We start from the raw sequence: 17820 nt of genomic DNA, 5'->3' as shown, positions 1-17820 counted from the left end.
GGGACAGCCCTCTCCCTTAGACACGGAATTTATCGTCATAGATTCCTCCCGACAACAGTCAGAACTTGGTGCGATGCGTACTCACCAACCAAGCCCGACCATCCCTATCCCTCCCTCAGAGTGTGGTGTGTACCATATTTGTGTGAGGTTTTCAAAATGAAATAGCTGCTTTGAAGATCATTCGATGCAGTTCACAGCCTTGCTCTTACTGCGACCTAAAACTTTTAATCTAAATGCCAACAAGGGTGTGCATACTGTTTTGTGCTCGCTATTTCAGTATCATTTTGGCATGCATAGCGCCATAGAAATGCCACTCAGATCCTGCCACCACCCCATTGTGCCATCCATGGCCCAAAGCCAACAAGACTACAATCGACGTTCGTAAGCACAAGCTCTTCATATCTGACGTTTGTAAGCACGATTTCCAGGCATAACGGCTAATAATCGGCTCTCAACCAACATTGTGCAAGCTGTGAAGAGCCAATGACGAATCGCATTTTATGCTGCCTAATGCAAGGGTCGGACATCTTTAAAATTTACTACGAAAATAAGATTCGTGACCAGATGCCTTAAAGGGATATTCCACATTTGAAGACATTGAAGTAAACATCAGACATGGTAAAATATGCTGCGTTATAACTATTTGTATAGTTTCACTGGAAAGCTGCTTTAGACAGCACAATTTCTTTATTTAGTGAATATACCCATAAACACGTTATTTATTGCATCATCGTACCTGGCGCAGCATTATTTGAGAGTCAATTGACGACTGTTATTTTCTGGAAATTGTGCTCACGAACCCAGATACGAACAACAAAACAATCATATACTTTCTTGGCCTCGATCAGTAGCGCAGGCCGGGGGGGGGGGGGTACAGGAGGCACGTGCCCCCCCCCCCCCTTAGGCTCCGAGGGGCCCGAAAGACCCCTCGGAACCTACGACCAAGGGTCCGATTGAAGGCCCGAGAGACCCACTCAGGCCGAACGGGACCGGCCGAAGTCCCATCCAGGGGCTCGACCGCAAGGCCGGGTACTCCAATGCCAGCCACAGGGCCCTGCGTGCTGATCAGGGGCCCGCTAAGTCGATAAGGGTCTTTGTTTCAGTCCGATACCACCAATAACGCACAGTCGGCTTAGTGGCGGAATTGAGGATGATGGCTCATTTCCCAAGCAGGGACAGGGCCGGGAGCCAGCGATTTATATTGCTCAGAACGCCAATAGTGCCTAACCAGGGACTATGTCGTAGCAGTGCTCGAAAAGACCCCAAACGTCCAAGGCCCGCCGGATCCGACGACGTGATTGGAGGGTCTGAGAGCAAAAATGGATGTTCAGCAACTTTTATTCAGGGGGGCCCCGGCGTGCAAAGGCGGACCCTCAAATAACGTTCAGAGAGCCTTTTGCGTCGATCGGGGACCCACCGAATCGATTATAATATCGATATATAACAGTCGGCCTCAGTTAGGGTATGGGCCTGGGACCTACCTGCCGATCAGCGATAAAGTCGGGGCCAGTGATTTATAGTGATCGGGTCTTTGTATCTGCTAGGGGGCCCGCAGCGCCTAACAGAGGGTCCTATGCTCACACGGGCCTCGAACCCGACCAAGGAAACATTCGATCAGGCCCGAAGAGGGGGCCTGATCACTGGAACCTGGAACACACTGGAACCAACGATGAAAGACCCTGCTGGATGACATAAGGGCCTGAAGGACTTGCTGTAGGCCACATAAGAATCGCGGCCTAGGAATAGGTATAGGGACCTGAAATATCAGTCAGAGGTCTGATTGCACAGTTTCAGCAACCCTGAGACAATGCGGGTGTCGAAGACGGTCAGAGACTACGAACACCGAACAGTCGGCTCCATGCCCGCATGAGCCCTTGATACCTATTTCCCAAGCAGAAACGGAGGGCCGGGGTCCGCGATTTGCAATTTTGAGGGTCCCTGACACAATGAGGGTCTCCTATGTCAGTTAGAGGCCAGAGTGCCTAACAGGGGTCCTGTGGCCGGCAAGTGGCCCCGAGTCGTAACGGTGGTTGAGGGGGTCCGAAGAGGAGCCGGAATGTTCTCTCCAGACCAAAGATCAAGGGCTCAGTGGGATAGCTGAAGGGCCCGAAGGGCTGGCTGTAGGTCACATTAAAGCCCCGCCCATAGGGTCGTGATATCAAATGTCAGTAAGATGATCTGTTGCACCACCGAAAGGGACCCATGAGACAGAGCGTTCATCTGTTTCGGCCAGGGATCATGAACAACGAACATTCGGCTAAGTGTTGGTCTGAGCTCTGAGGTCCCATTTTCCAGGCAGGGACAAGGTCGAGTTCGCGATTTGCACTGGTCGGGCACCTGTACCGTTCAGGGGCCCGCAGTGCCCAATATGACATTCTGTGTCAACAAGGAACCTCGAATCGGATGGGTAATAGCGTAGCAATGACGCCTGTGGCACCCACCGGCGAAGTGGGGCATTTCAAGTGATACCTAAAATTTTCCTTCAGATGGTGCAATAGCAGCCATTTTGCGAAAGTTGCATCGTACACCGGGAAGTGGCTGGCACTCTACGTAAATCGGCACGCATGATTTAGGATGTGCAATATCCTGACGTGGTAAATGACCTGAGTGCCTTACCATAATTTATTAGCAACTTATCTGTGATCAGCTTGCTGCCTCCGAAAGCAGCGCATTTGCGCCGATGTGTACGCAAAACACATAACCGACAGTGGATATTTTTGGCTTGACGTGAGTTATTGCCTGTGCGTGGTGGCATTGTGGGAGGGTTTTGGACAGTCAGTCCTGGAAATATCCTCTCCCAGTGGCCAAGGCCATCAGTGACGACTTCGTGAATCTTTAAATTGCGCGTTATCAGGATCCCTGGTAGATCTCTTTTTGGCTGGCAGGGAACCCCGGATTGCACGTAAACGAGCTCCCGAAGAAGTGCAGCTTGCAGTATGGCAGAAGAAGCATTGTTTGAGTTTCTCCACAACGAAATTGTTTGCATTTATCATCGAAAATGAGCATGAAACCAAGAAAGAGGACGGTGGCCAGAATGCTGTCTCCAAAACTGGAGAGGATAGGGTTTGCTGCAGGGTACAGGATCGTGGAGAGGCTGACCCGAGAGTGGCCCAGATTCAAAGATGAATTGGATACAATGAAATTCATCTGCAAAGATTTCTGGCTCGCCATTCATCGAAAGCAGATTGATAACCTCCGCACGAATCACCAAGTGTGTATGTGCTGCTGGACAATCGCTTCAGATTTCTGGCAAATATGTCAGCTGGAAAGCAGTACCTAGAGTCAAGCCCCAAGTACCTTGCATACATGTGTGGAATGATGAGAGGAGCTTTATCCAACCTGGGTCTGAACTGTGTTGTTACTTGCGGAAGTCACCCACATGCCTGCGTGCAAGTTTCACATTCAAGTACAAAGAAGTTAGTGCTGTTTTTAAACTCTACCAGAGCAAGATGTTGGTTATGATCAGCAATTTGAATGCTGCTTTTTCCTGTCATTTCAAGAAGCAATTCTTGCACTTTGGAGAATGACCAGCTGTAGCCATCTGGCCAATGTGAACTCTTACAAAACAGGACATTGTGTGATAGATCTTGCTTGTTTACTTTGTATGATGTGTTATTGTACTGGGCTTGGGCAGATGTCATAAATATGTTTTATGACCATTCCTGTTGTATAAATGTTATGCTTACATAGTATGTCTCAGAACCATGCAAAACAATACATTGTAAATGTTTTGCATGCACCTTTTTCTTCAATATTTTCTGAACGTGCTAACACCAGTTTTATACTGAAGTGGCATTCTTGCCTTGGTTTTGTCAGCAGGCATATGCCCTGAAGCCTTACAATTAATGTTATAATCCATGCAGCTCCTGGTCTGGGTGACACATTGGTGAAACACATGCTTAACACCATGTTGCAGTCTGAGTTACAATCATATACCACTAAACCAGCAGGGTTGGAACATGTTTAGAACTGATAAGTAGCAAAAATCTCAACAATGTGACATGATTTACATCTACTGAAACTCCAGGACAGCCTCTTGAGTGAAGCACAGCTCGCTGCTGTTTTAGTTATGAGACTGCCAGCATAGAAAGCCTGCCAGCATTTCTGCCTTAATAGGCCTCCAATGAGCACATAACACTATGTTTACACTGGGGCTGATGCATGTTGGTAGCTGAGTAAATTAAACTGTCAGAGATATTCCAAAGCTGACTATGATGTGCCCTATCAAATCATAAAGTTATTTAGCCCCATTGTCATGGATACAAGGAAATGACAGAGGGCCTTTTGAAGTAATGAGTTCAATAATTATTATACTGACAGCTGTTGGCCAACATTAGGTTGGGGGGCACTGGTTTAATGATATTATCGAGTAACTATTGTTTGCATTGTCAATACTCAACCTTTCAGCAGTGATCTTGTGAAGATGATCTTGTCACTGTAACATTGTGCAGCTAAGTCACACTGTCCCCAAGTACACCAATGTTTACTTGATAATGTTGTTTAAACTAGTACCTCCTGGTATATTGAAGATTGATAACTGTCAGCAGACAAACTCTACATTCACCATGCTGAAAAGCTAGGAGCTCAAGGGCTTCATGCTCATCACAAGTATGTCTTCAAAAATAATTCCAATTTGCAATTTTTGGGGAACAGGATATTGGTAGCAGTTCCTGACAACAAAGTGCACGCAACAGTGGTAGAATACACATGCTAATGTGTCCCACTGGTCGCTTGGTGCTACTGGTCAGTTTTTTGCAATCTAGCACAAAGACTTGAAAGAGTGATTGGAGGCTTAGAAGATCATGGTCTTTGTACACCAAAATAAATTGTAACCAACATGTTAGATTCGGTGCATAGCAGAGGATCGTGAGAGCTGCAGCAGTTGCCGGAACGCCCGACTCCATGACGTACGTCATGAACCCACTGGGCAGGCTTCTGATCGGGTGTTATCACAGTGACGTCGAGGGGCATGAAGAAACTTCTACAGACGACCTAGAGAACATTGGTGTCCCACCCACGCATGGACGGGGCCCGCAACGTGGTGTGAAATGGCTGTCGCAGGACGTGGACAGCCAACAGGTCAGTGCGTTAATCGACGCCAGGTTGGCAAGTGTGGTCGATGGCAGTGTCTATTAATAGTACTTGGTTTTGGTTTGGTTTGGATTAGAGTCCTTCCCGCTAGCCATAGCGATTTAGGGGCTATGACAGGGAGGCGATGGTTCAGCAAAGCTGCTATCATCTGCGACTGCTGCTGCAGTGCTGTGCACCTTTGGGGTTTGTGGGGGTGCTCGGGACGGGTTGCTGGGTGACACCGAAGTCCGCTGATGGCTGACGGCCGCAGCGGGCCACCCAGGGAAGGTATGATGGCTGACAGCTGCAGCTGGCCCCTCAGAGAAGGAGCACTGCGTGGGCTCAAGATGAGTTGGTGGGGAGGAAATACGAGCGGATAACTTTTCTTTGGTCGAGCGAAGCAAAGATAACACTATGCTGGCCGTTTAGCGTCGCTACGATGATATTCGATTAATGCCGCCGCGTTCGTAATTAGTCGAAAATGAAACATAAACCGGCTCAGTGTATATCACACAGCCTTTGCCCTCAAGCGCGGGCGTCCAGAGCAAAAGGTGCCAGTCCCCAGACTGTTGGCCTTTCCAGGATCCGGCAGTGGTCGAAGTGGCGGGTTGAATGCAGCGCCACCTACTATTACGTATCAAAACGCCGTGCCATCGCCACGCACCATAGATGTCGCTAGCAACTGTCTTATCACGTGGCTCGCACTTGTCATGTGTCGTGTCATCCTCTTGACACTCGGTGCTGGTCACGTGGGCTGACCGACAAGTGTCTGCGGTTGCGTTTTGTTAAGATTGAGTTCAAACGTATGACTGGATTGGTTTCTGGGACCGGAGTTCACGCTAAGCAATACATTGCCTCGTGAGCCCGGCCTATCACCCGATCGCGAAATTTCGGGTCATTGACGGGATTTAGTGGCGAACGAAAAACGTGCTTCAATACCGGGCACGATCCGGCCTGCCCTCTGGCGTCATCCGACCTTTAGCGTGACAGCTACCACTGACCGCAGGCCATCCCAGTCAAGGGCAAACGATAGCAACAACGCGTCTTTCACGCCATTCTCCATCCACGCAGGCCCCTATTGGCCGTAATACTTCACCGAGAACCTGGCCTGGACCCTGACAACATATCCTCGACATGAATGGGCAGTGTCTCTGGCGTGTCTGACCGTGAAGCTCCCACGAACTTTTCCCTCTGAACCGGCCCGTCTGCTCGTCTCAGCATTGCAACGGTGTTGTACGTTCGTCTCAGCATAGCAACGGTATTGTCCGTTCGTCTCAGCATAGCAACGGTGTTGTTCGCTCGTCTCAGCATAGCAACGGTGCTGTCCGCTGCACCCCAGGGAAGCTCCCATAGGACGGCTTTCAGCTGCGCAAGTCTTTGAGTGTCGGTGCTCGCTACTATACGCCTCCAGCGTGTCACAACCCGGCGCCGTTAGATATCTGTATTCGGCGTAGTTTAGGCCGAATATGATATTTTCCGTTCTGGTAGATCGGGATAATCTGAGGCTCAGCAAGGCGAAAGTACCCAGGGAATAGAAATGGAACAGCACAGAACCAGACGCGAGGCATTGCCTACCCTCACAACAGGGCCTGGACAAAAGTTGATGTTAGATTATGTAGGTGTGCTTCGTATTCCACACGGGTGTTTGTTACCTGCAGCAATAGCCCACGTCAGCTGCTCAGGGTGATAAGGGGTTGTTTGCAACCTGAGTCATCGTTTTCGGTCTCCTTCATACGTTAAGAGTACATTGTATGACATGATAAAAAGGTCACCTTATGCGCCACGCGCCCCGTGTCAGCTCAGTGAACGCCTCCGTCTGCCTCTTCATAATACAACATCCCCCACGCGACCTGGCGTCGTGTATTGACCGGCGGCGTCAGCCCGCGCGCCTCAGAACCGCTTCATCTTCTGCTGTCGCGCCGGCTGCACCTGCGGCCCCGAGCGGAACAGACACTGGTAGAACACGAGCAGCGCGAACACGCAGACGGCCGACACCATGGAGACGTACTCGGCGCGGTTGGTGAAGGGCACGCCGCAGGCGGTGTACCAGCGGGCGCCGTGCGCAGGCCGCCGGCCGTCCGGCAGGCAGTGGAAGTCGAAGTAGCCCTCGTCGTAGTCGGTGGCGCAGAGGTACTTGCGCTTCTTCAGGGTCTGTCGGCGGCACGTGAGTTGGGTTTGGTGAGATGGGTTTGGTTGCGTGGGTGGTATGGGCGACAGGCGACGAGTTATGCTCGATGGGATGACACGAGCACGGAACGAACGAGTTAGGGAGCGGAGACATAAGCAATGGGCGAGTTAGGGAGTGGAGAGACAGCCTACGAATATGTAAGTTAGGGAGTGGAGACGCCGCTGATAAATAGGCGAGTTGGGGAGTGGAGACACCGCTGAAGAATATACAAGCTAGGGAGTGGAGACACATCCGACGAAAATACGAATTGAGGAGTGGAGACAGCCGGTGAATACACGTGTTAGGGAGTGGAGACACAGCCGACGAATAGACGAGTTAGGGAGTGGAGACACAGCCGACGAAAAGGCGAGTCAGGGAGTGGAATCAGAGCCGGTGAACAGGCGAGTTAGGGATTGGAGACAAAGCCGACAAATAGACGGGTTCACGGTGGAGACGCGGGAGGGTGGCGGACGGCACATACATGGAAGCATGACCAGATGCTGGACGAACCACGTCTTGAGACCGCCAGAAGATGGATTGCAAGTGGACGAACCAGCGTAGAGACATGACTGGAGAGTGAACAAGTGAGAAATGGAGACCGCCGGAAAACGAGCGTTAAATTGTAGCGCTTTGTTGTGTATGTCAACTCCCCCACTCTCATTTACCGCCCCCCCCCCCCCCCTTCCCCTTCCTCCTCACAACACCTGCTCTCACTGAGACCATGCCGCGGCCACCAGCCATGAGTCGGCTTCATGCCCGGCAAGGTTGGGAGCCCAGCCCGAGCATTTGCTCAGCGAAGGTGACCAATGCATGACCCCAATATTGCCCGTTTTTACTCCTATCTGGTATCTATATATACTCCTATCAATATCTGACATGACTAATGGTGGTTCAAAGGGTGGTATCTTAACCAACATTGTTAACATGCAAAATGGTAACATTGCCATGCCACTGTGCATCATTGCAGTTTGTAAGATCTTTACCAATTTGATCTCGAATCCAAAGACTAACCAGCTTGCCTGCCTTACCACGAAGCACAGAAGAGAAGCAGATCATGCATTGCTCATATCGGTAGCCACTGATGATGTATGCTTTCTGACATAATTACGTATTAGGGGCCGCCCGTAAATTGCGTCAAAAGCGGAGGGGACGTTTTTGGCAGAGCCTAACGCCATCGTAGTGTCGGCGTTAAGGGCATGGGGAGGTCTGGAACAGTGTAACGCGACGCCCAGGTGTGGCGGCTAATAGCACGAGCATCTTTTAGAAGCGAATCAATCCATAAACTCAAATGTCATCGGTTTCTTTTCATGACAAGGAACATGCCCGTCATTTGTTTCGCATCTAGCTCACTTACGAGCCAAATGATCGTTGCGTTTTGGGGACATTACGCTTAACACAGGGTAACCAGAGAGGGGGGGGGGGGGGATCGCCCAACGCAACTAGTTCGTAATCATGGAGTAGGGGATGGAAAATGACCAAAAGTGTGTAACGTAGCTGATAAATGACCCTTAAGCAGTTCTCAATCTGCAAGATGCCGACAAATCTGACCACGACTGCAGATACTTACCATGCCGAAAGCGGTGTGGACGTCCTGGTACACGTCACATGGGCCGACCTTCTCGTGGAGGCCTATGGAAACCTCGTCCTCCGGGTTGAAGAATACGGCCATGCACCAGTACACCGAATAGTGCAGCAGCAAGCAGAATGTGATCAAGTATGGGCGATTCGTTTGGCCTACCGAAAAACAATGCAAATGTTAACAATGATCGAGTACAGCGCCTAGTGAAAACGGGAAAAGACACACGGGGTTGGTTTGCAACCAGCACTACAACACTGGAACATTATCGACAATTGCAGTCGTTACTTAACTGAAAAATGTCAGCACTCACGAAACACACCGCCAAATTCATGTTTTGATGTAAAAATGTCGATACCTGTGACGCAAGCAATGATGCCAAACTCTTCGAAACATAATATAGAAATTTTCATATAAAAAGCCTTAATCGGTCCTTGTCATTAGCGCTTGCTTTTAACAGTAAAGCGTGGCATACTGAAGGTCGGTTATTACAAGAATCTCACAATGGCTACTAGATACGCCTGTTGTGTGATTCCTGCATTCCACAGCACACCTAATAATACATCAATTACAATTCACCAATGTAAAACTGCAAGATGACACTACGCCTTAAAGGGGGGAGGGTGCGACTGATGTCTTCGCAAAAACATATTATAAGGTCAAATGCTGCAAGTTATGACGGCGAGTGAGTTATACAATGTCAAGAATTACACGACCTACTTCCAAATACCAACAGAGGTTCACTACCGCTCGCACCAGATGCTAGTGCGGCGGTGCCGCAGTGAGTCGCCACTAGAGGAGGGGGGGGGGGGGTCGGCTGCCGCCGCGCCGCTGGAGGGGGGGGGGGGGGCGGCTGACCTGGCCGGGGTCGAGAGCCGTCGTCGGCGCGTCGGTCGGCGCACCACACCAGCAGCGCGTACAGGGCGGCGATCATCAGCAGCGTGTTCTCTGAGTGCGCGCCGAGGAGGGGGGGGGGGGGGGGGGGCTGACCTGGCCGGGGTCGGGAGCCGTCGTCGGCGCGTCGGTCGGCGCACCACACCAGCAGCGCATACAGGGCGGCGATCATCAGCAACGTGTTCTCTGAGTGCACGCCGCACAGGTCGTGCAGCGGGTGGTAGAGCGGCAGGAACTGCAGCACCCCGCCGGGCATGCCGCACACGCCGGCCATCAGGGCGCAGAGCAGCTCCCGACCGAACCTGCCGGACGCAGGGGCGGCCTGGGAGGCGGGCGCAGGCGCGGGTACAGCGTTGATGGGGACGGTTCGCCAATGACAGGGCCTCCCCAGGGCGCCCCGACCCGAGACGGGAGCGGCGCTCCGGGAGGAGAGGGGCGTCATGTTCGGGGAGCCCTGCCCACACCAGGGTGACTCCCGGTCGGACATGGGCACAGTACAGCCGACGAGGCGTCAGCGGGCCAGTGGGGGCATGCGAGCCATCGGACAAAGTCAGGCCGCTGCCTACTCCGCATGGTCACAGCATCATGTATCGGTCATAACCGAGGAGAACGTGACCTATGATACTGCGTCACAACGAAACTGGATCAAAATCAGTGGACAACCGCGCGTGCAGACCCAGTCTGGCCCGTCACTTAACTTGTTTCTGATCTGGCTTAATGCCTAGTGAGCCTAGTGACCAAGTCTAGTGATAAGGGCTCCCGCGTTTGCACACGTTCTTTCCATGCACAACAGTAGGCCCAATGAAATGCTTTTCCGGCGTTGGGGCCTACTGGCAGGGCTCCCCCAGTGTACACGCCGGGTCATGTTGCTCTGCGGGCCACCCGGCCGCCGCCTTACCCTCCGTGGTGGCCGTGTGAGTCGTCGCCGGTGAACACGCGCCTCCACAGCTGCAGAAAGAAGTAGAACGATACGCCGAACGATAGGTGGAAGTAGTACGAGTTCCACGGCACCCAGTAGTGGCGGTCGTAGATGTTGGGGTCGGTGTCGTGCCAGGTCCAGTGCAGGAAGCGCACGCACATGATGTCGTACGGCAGGTCCATCAGCACCTCCAGCAGACCGGCTGGGCAGAGAGGACACGACGCCCTCGCTCACAACGCTAACCCGGACATGGGGCATAAGGAAGTGTGCACTCGAGTGGTTTGGACGGAAGGACCCCACTAAGATGGAACACAAAACACAATTGTCCTTAAGACGGTACAAAAAAGGAATTGGGCACGGCAAGAGATACAGCTGCTAAAACCTAAATATCTGCATGGTGCATTGGCCACTGCTGGGTCGGGAAACCGCACCAAGGAGATGGGTGCATTTAAAGGGCGCCTCTGTGAGACTCGAGCGCTCAGGCGGGACTGCTTCCCGGCCAGCCGCGTCGGGCGCCTCAGATCACACGCTGGGTCGACATATGATCAGGTGACGGCTGCGCGCCTCGTATGAACCGGGCCTGCTCATATTGCCCGGGTGCCATACATCACTGCTGACTGCGACGGCAAAACGGCCCGTCCGATCTCGCTGGGCGCTCTCATGAAGTGACGGGATCATGCACTGGCGTGGATCATGACCGGCCGCTCGAAGTTCGAGCGGTGCTGGAAGTTCTAACGACGTGTCACCGCTGCCCGCGTTTTGAGGACCCGCTGCCCGCTGCTTACGTTCTGAGGACCCGCTGCACGCTGCCTACGTTCTGAGGGCCCGCTGCCCGTGTTCTGAGGACTTAATGTCCGCTGCTGCCTTCTCAGGGCCTGCTGCCCGCGTTCAAGGACCCGCTGCCCGCGTTCGAGGACTCGCTGCCCGCTACCCACGTTCTGGGGCCCGCTGCCCGCATTCTGAGGGCCCGTATTCTGGGGCCCGCTACCCGCGTTCTGGGGCCCTGCTACCCGCGTTCTAAAGATCTGCTGTCTGCTGTCCGCGTTCTGGGGGCCCGCTGCCCGCTGCCCGCGTTCTGAGGACCCGCTGCCTGCTACCCACGTTCTGGGGGCCCGCTGGCCGCTATCCGCGTTCTGAGAACCTGCCGTCCGCTGCCGGCCGCGTTCTGAGGGCCCGCTGCCGCCGACTCACCCATGAGAGCCTGCGCGTAGCGGGGCAGCCGGAGGTGGGCCACGGCGTAGTGGGCGGGATACTCCATCACCGGATCTGCGTCGGATTGGGCGGCGGCGTCAGCAGATACAGGACAGTCCACATCCAACCAGACACTGCAAGTGAATGCTGGCAAGCCAAAGCGGGGCTACCGCCTTTCTCTGCTGATAGATGATGAGCACCGGCTAGTTTTTCGATACATTTCTATCGTAGCCATCAGAATATGCAGTTAGGCGGTTCGGCTTCAAGACTACAAAGCGTTCACGGAAGACTCACAGATCAGCATGATATGTAGGGGCATCTTCCGCCCCAGAAAGACGATGGTCGTCTGCGACTGCCAGTAGTTCTCGATGTCGGGGATGTTCATGGAGATGTTTTCGATCACTAGGCCGTGGATCAGGGAGCCAAGCCACATGTAGGGCCAGCGTCCGCCCAGGTAAAATGCTGCAACATAACCACCGGTCGGCACCTTGCCACTCAAACGCAAAGGACCGCACATTGTGTTGGGAATAACGGTGCGATGGTGTTCTACTTCGGGTGGCAGTAGTCACAGCGAGAGTCGATGCGGAACCGAGAGTCGATGCGGAGCCATGTGAACAGGAATTAACGGCCGAAGCATGAAGTACAATCGTGCTCCCGGATTCCTCTCGCAAGGATCACCATACGCTCACAACTCTGACTTCGCATACGACATGGATGTGCATGCACAAACGATGCTATTTGAGTTAGGCGTACCCTGTACTTGGCATGACAGATGTGAGCAAGGGGTACCTGAATCATCTCGCGAATCGCCTGGGATCACGCAGCAATACATACAGTAATGTACGTATGCTCGTAGAGTAGAAAAGTGGGCGAGCTCGCCAAAGATGAGAGGTAAGCGTCGCCGGCACGAGGGCGAGATTGAGGGTGGTGAGGGTCTCTTGAAGGTGAGCACCGCCCACCCGTCCCCCGAGAGGAGGAGCATTAAGCTCACCGTGGAACAAAGCAAATTTGGTGCAGAGTACGTATTTTAAATGCGCGGAGCATGTAGGCACACTCGAGGAGTAAGATGGGTCCACTTAATGTGACATAGGGCTAGTAGAGTATTACCGGCGCAAAGTAGGCACACTCGAGGAGCAGTAATATGCACTAAACTCACAGTGAGATAGAGTGAGAATCGCCAGCGCGAAGTAGGCGTACTCGGAGAGCAGGAAGGTGGGCTGCGCCTCCCAGGCCTCGCTGATGGGCCGCAGAGCGACGAACCAGTCCAGGAACTGACGAGCAAACCGCCGCGGCCGGGCGGGGGTCAGTTTGTTGCACACCCAAGTACGAGGTCGTCCTCGCCAGCACCGGCGCCGAACACCAACAGCGGCCGTGTGCATGCGTCACGGGTGGTTCGGGACCCGCTTCTCCCGACGTCTGAAGCGCTGTCCCGCTCTCGTCCGACCCGCACCGAGTCCCTGGCCTTGTGTGGTGATGACATCCCCGGTGATGTCCGAGGCCGAGCGCTGCCGGCATGGCTAGACGAGCCACGCGGGCCGATGCGAGCACAGCTCCCCGTCGACGCCGGGCGCGACGCCTACACGACGACGCCCTGCGCACAACATCGCCCTGCTTGACGGACGGTGGCCGCCAGCACAGAGCTGAGGCGTCAGTTCCCGGTGCAAAGGGTATGTGACGTATTTACTCACAAAAGCGCGGCGCTGGTACGGGAGCGACGCCCTGTTGCTATGGCGAGCATGATTTGGTGGAAATGGTCCTGACGCGATGAGAGCGCAGCGAGGGCAGCCTATAGCCCGTGGTGCACCAAGATCGGCTGCCAACCCCAATCTCAGCAAGTGTGTGCTTCCTGCAATGCCGTTCCAGACAAATGGCACTTGCCCAAATATTTTTACACGGACATTATTACATCAAGGTAGATCGAATCGCTGGAGCGATCACGATTAGTGACCAACAGCGGCGGCACATACTGAATCACGCTGACAACCTGTCCCGTTACCACCCAAACGGGTCTCTTCGCAGTGAATCGCTTTTAAGTCCTAAATATGCCTGTCTGAATTGAATTGAACTGAGCTGAGCTGAGCTGAGCTGAGCTGAGCTGAGCTGAGCTGGGCTGAACTGAACTGAAGCTGAACCCGCGTCTGATTTGTTTCCGAGTACTCACGTTCTCATACTTGATCTCCTTGATCTCGAGGCCGAAGCCGGGCAGGTGCGACTTGTTCATGACTCCGACTGCCGCGGGCCGCCGGCCACCGGCCGTGCAGTGCTGACCCCGAGGTGAACCCGCGCCGCCGACTGCCGTATCGGCCGAAACGGAGCCTGCCGCCCGAGCCGCGCACGGCCAGGGGCGCAGCCAGGCCCCACACCCAGGGAGGAGACGCCAGACAGGCAGAAACTCCTCCGGATGCTGCCACCAGAGGCGTTGGCACCGGAAATAAACAGTGCCGACGAAGCATTTAAAACGAACTTACGATGGCACGGGAGCAGCCACGAACTGCGCTGGGGGTGGACGGCACTCCGCGAGCTCAAGCCAGTGTAAGCTCCCACGGCGGAGATTGTGAACGTGAATTGAATTTTTTCATTCCGAAAATAGCTGACGACGGATGCCATGGATATACGGAGACAGCGGATGATAACTGGAATATATTGTCCAGGCATCACAAAACACTCAAAATACTTGAAAAATGCCCCAAGAATGGCCGAAAATAACAACACATTGGATACATCTTAAAAAATTGGAGCATTTTTTATAGCATATCAATAGCATTACCTCATATTGTCTTTTAACGAAAACCTGGGATGAAGGTGATCAGCTGTTATCGACCAAAAAAGCACGAATGCCGACAAAACCAAAACTAAAAAAATCCTGCTAATATCCAATAGTGGAGGGGTACACAGAGAATCGTTTGAAAGAACATTTACGCGTAGTCTGGTAGTGATGAGCGTGTCCACACCTACACGTTTGAGATTCCACGGTCAAAGGTTAAAAAGTCCCTCCGGATACGTCGGAAGTGAAAAAACTTAGCCCAATAGCAGAAGTTATTGCACATCACACGAAATGAAATTCCAAAATAAAAAAATAGAGATAAACTCTAGCTGATTTGAATATAACAGCCAGGAAAATCAGATTCAAAGTAAAATTAGAAGCATCTGTGTTCCTGACAATTATTTGATAAAAAGTGGTTCTGCATGTAACCCCCCAATTTTCTGGCCGCATGTTTACATGGCTTGGCCACCGATGCAGGAGAGAACCTGGCCCAGCTGTCATTTACGCGAGTTGTTTTGACATACTTCAAAACGCGCCCGGTTTTCTCCAGGCTGGCTGTCAAATGCACCTGAAGAACGGGGTTCACAGTGCCGTTAAACGGCCGCAACGGGCCAAGCACGAGTCGGGATTTCCCCAACTGGTGAGGCAGTTGATCGGACGGGTCCCGCAGTCTGAGAGGGTACGTGGTTTCGCTTAGGATTCCCTGAATTCGCTTGCGGCTCCCGGAGGGAGGTGGCCATTAGGCCGTCCGAAGTGCAGCACGAGGAACTACTCACCTTAAGGGGGAGACGACCGCCTTTCGCCCGCTCCCCCCCCCCCTCCCCATCCTTGCAGCGGCTTAATGACGCGCAAACAGCCGCTTATACGGGTTGCGACATATGGTATCGCTCCAGCGTCACGTTTCTGTGCGAATCTGTCGGTCGCAGTTTGGCACTCCCTCTCGGAGCGCGGTATTTGTTCAGAGCGCCGCGGCCGGTGAACTTTGCCCGGGGCTGAGTCGATACACGGCCGGACGACCACACCACGTGGCTCCCAGATTACATTGAGGGCCACCGCCGCACGGCGGATCGCCGTCCAGCCCCGCCTGCCAGCCGGGGCAGGACGAGCGGAGCCGATATTACGCGCTGCTGCATCCGAACTTCGCCGTTCTTTCCAAACAGGGCGGTGAGTACAGTCAATGTATTGAACAAACCACCAGGTCGGTCCAATGCTGCAATAGTGAGCCGCGCCCAGCCTTCATGAAAACACGACGCAACGGACGTGGCTCACATCACGCGCCCGCCCACCTCTGCCAGACTGAAGGGAGCTCGTGGCGGGCGAGACGCTGACCTCATGCCACCGAGGCCTATCACAGACTGCGTCCACACCTGCGCCTGCCGGGCACAGCCCGACAGCGCGACCCCGTGCCAACTGACGGGTGGGTTCCGCCAGGTTTACCAACCGCGTAGCGAGAAACAGACAACACAAAACACTGATAACATATCACCGAACGCCAACACCCAAAGCGAACCCGATCCTGCAGCGTGACCCGTGCCCCCCGCGCGTGCAGAAACTCGTTCAACAGAGAGACGTGCCCCGCCCCCACTCAAGTGCAGTCTACGCAGCGGTGCTGGAATAGCGGCTTTTGCTACTCCGCGGCAGGGCAATCCAACCAAGCCAACGGAAGCCAACCGGCGCCGGTGCCGCCGGCGGAGTACGGCCGCCGGTCCGTGACACGGGGCCCAGTGACCGCCGCTCACCTGAGCCGCTGGCGCGACACGCCGAGGCGCGCCAGCTGCAGCCAGCCCGGCTCTCGGCGCTCCGAGTGAACACGTCTCACTGGCGCGGCAGGCTTCGAACGCCCTCTTACCAACATAAGAGGTCCAACATCGTCCCCTCCCCTCCCTCTCCCAGCCCCGCACGCTGGTCATCCACATCCAGAGGTCCAGGGGCTTCCCTGTTGGTGCAGCAGATTCAGCACGGCCTGCTGGTACAGCAGACTCACAACTAATCACTCCTAGACCGCACGCCGGCGGCGAAGACGCGCCGCGACACGGCCCCCTGCGCGGCAGTTGTCCCCACGCCCTCCATCCTCGCCGGTGCAGCAGCTGCGCTCGCTCACTGGTAGAGCAGATAGACGGCGGCGGCCAGGAGGGCCACCAGGCCGGCGGCGGCGGCTGCCCACCGTCCGGCGCCGGCGCTAGTCGGCTCGGCGGCCGTCTCGCGTCGGCGGCGCTCGCGGCGCCGCCCGCCGCCCAGCTTCCGTTCGAGTAGCTCGACCTCGCGCTGCTGGCGGGCTGCCTGCTCGGCGGCGGCGGCCTGCTCGCGCTCCTCCCGCTCCTGCCGGGCGGGCGCGGTCGGCGTCACGGCCGGCAAACGAGAACAGAGGACGTACCAGGAGAGGGGAGGTCACGCGGCCGCAGGACCTTCTGATTGGCGTCGACGGGCTGCACTGGTGTTTACCACTCGCATGGCGACCCAGCGTAGGGTAGAAACAGCATTCACGATCGTCAGTACCAGCGATGACATACAGCAGTGAAGTATGTTAACCCCCGTGACGACTAAAGGTTGTCTCCAGTCGTTTTGGGTTACATGCCCTACCCCTGCATCACACCATGTTTGTACCTGGGACACCATCAGCGTACTTCTGAATGTTTTGACTTCAAAAATGAACAGCTTTAAAGCTAATGCAATGCATGTCGCACCAGTTTGAGAGAATGCAAGTCAGAAAACCAAGCTCATAGAATTCATATATATATATATATATATATATATATATATATTTATACATACACATATCTGCATACAATCTCGGCCGGCTCTGCCACATCCCGTCTCCCACACGCACACTGGCGAGGAGCGACGCCGGGGCGACCGCCGGGTCCCGCTCGCCGTACTGACCCGGCGCTGCGCCTCCAGTCTGTCGGCGCACTCCTGGTCGCAGTCGAGCCCGGTCTGAGCGCCGAGGTCGCGGCAGGCGACGGCGCGGCTCCGACGGCCGCAGGCACACCGCAGCCGCACGCGCGCCGGGCACCCGTCGGCCGGCGGCGGACACGGGCCGGCGTGGCAGTCCGAGACGCACCGGTGGCCGCACGGCAGCTGCCGGAGCGATGCAGCCGGTCAGCCGAGTCGCCTCGGGGCACGGTGGCCGCCGCCGGCTGGGCTTGGGGGGGGGGGGGGGGTTGAAGGAGACGGACTGAAGGATGGCCGGGAGTCAGCACAGTGCGGAAGGACGAGCAGGACGGCTGCTAACGTACGGG

The 17820-nt window shown here is 54.6% G+C and overlaps 1 protein-coding gene and 1 pseudogene across 1 annotated transcript; one reads left to right on the top strand and one right to left on the bottom strand.

Moving 5' to 3' along the window:
• Positions 1 to 2708: 2708 nt before the first annotated feature.
• LOC119111019 (trafficking protein particle complex subunit 6b-like) lies at positions 2709 to 3421 on the top strand (annotated as a pseudogene).
• Positions 3422 to 6914: 3493 nt separating this feature from the next.
• LOC119111018 (uncharacterized) lies at positions 6915 to 14098 on the bottom strand. Its single transcript, XM_037234838.1, has 8 exons — positions 13979 to 14098; positions 12974 to 13088; positions 12112 to 12279; positions 11818 to 11892; positions 10606 to 10828; positions 9804 to 10009; positions 8805 to 8971; positions 6915 to 7221 (listed from the first exon to the last, which is right to left on the bottom strand). Exons 1-8 carry the CDS (start codon positions 14036 to 14038, stop codon positions 6961 to 6963), a joined length of 1275 nt encoding a protein of 424 aa, XP_037090733.1. The 5' UTR covers positions 14039 to 14098; the 3' UTR covers positions 6915 to 6960.
• Between the last annotated feature and the right edge of the window lie 3722 nt (positions 14099 to 17820).

The sequence above is a fragment of the Pollicipes pollicipes genome, unplaced genomic scaffold (assembly GCF_011947565.3).
Source record: "Pollicipes pollicipes isolate AB1234 unplaced genomic scaffold, Ppol_2.1 Scaffold_7255;HRSCAF=8741_pilon_pilon_pilon, whole genome shotgun sequence".
Lineage (NCBI taxonomy): Eukaryota > Metazoa > Arthropoda > Thecostraca > Pollicipedomorpha > Pollicipedidae > Pollicipes > Pollicipes pollicipes.
The sequence above is the reverse complement of the archived record's forward strand: the minus strand, read 5'-3'. Positions and strand labels throughout refer to the sequence as shown.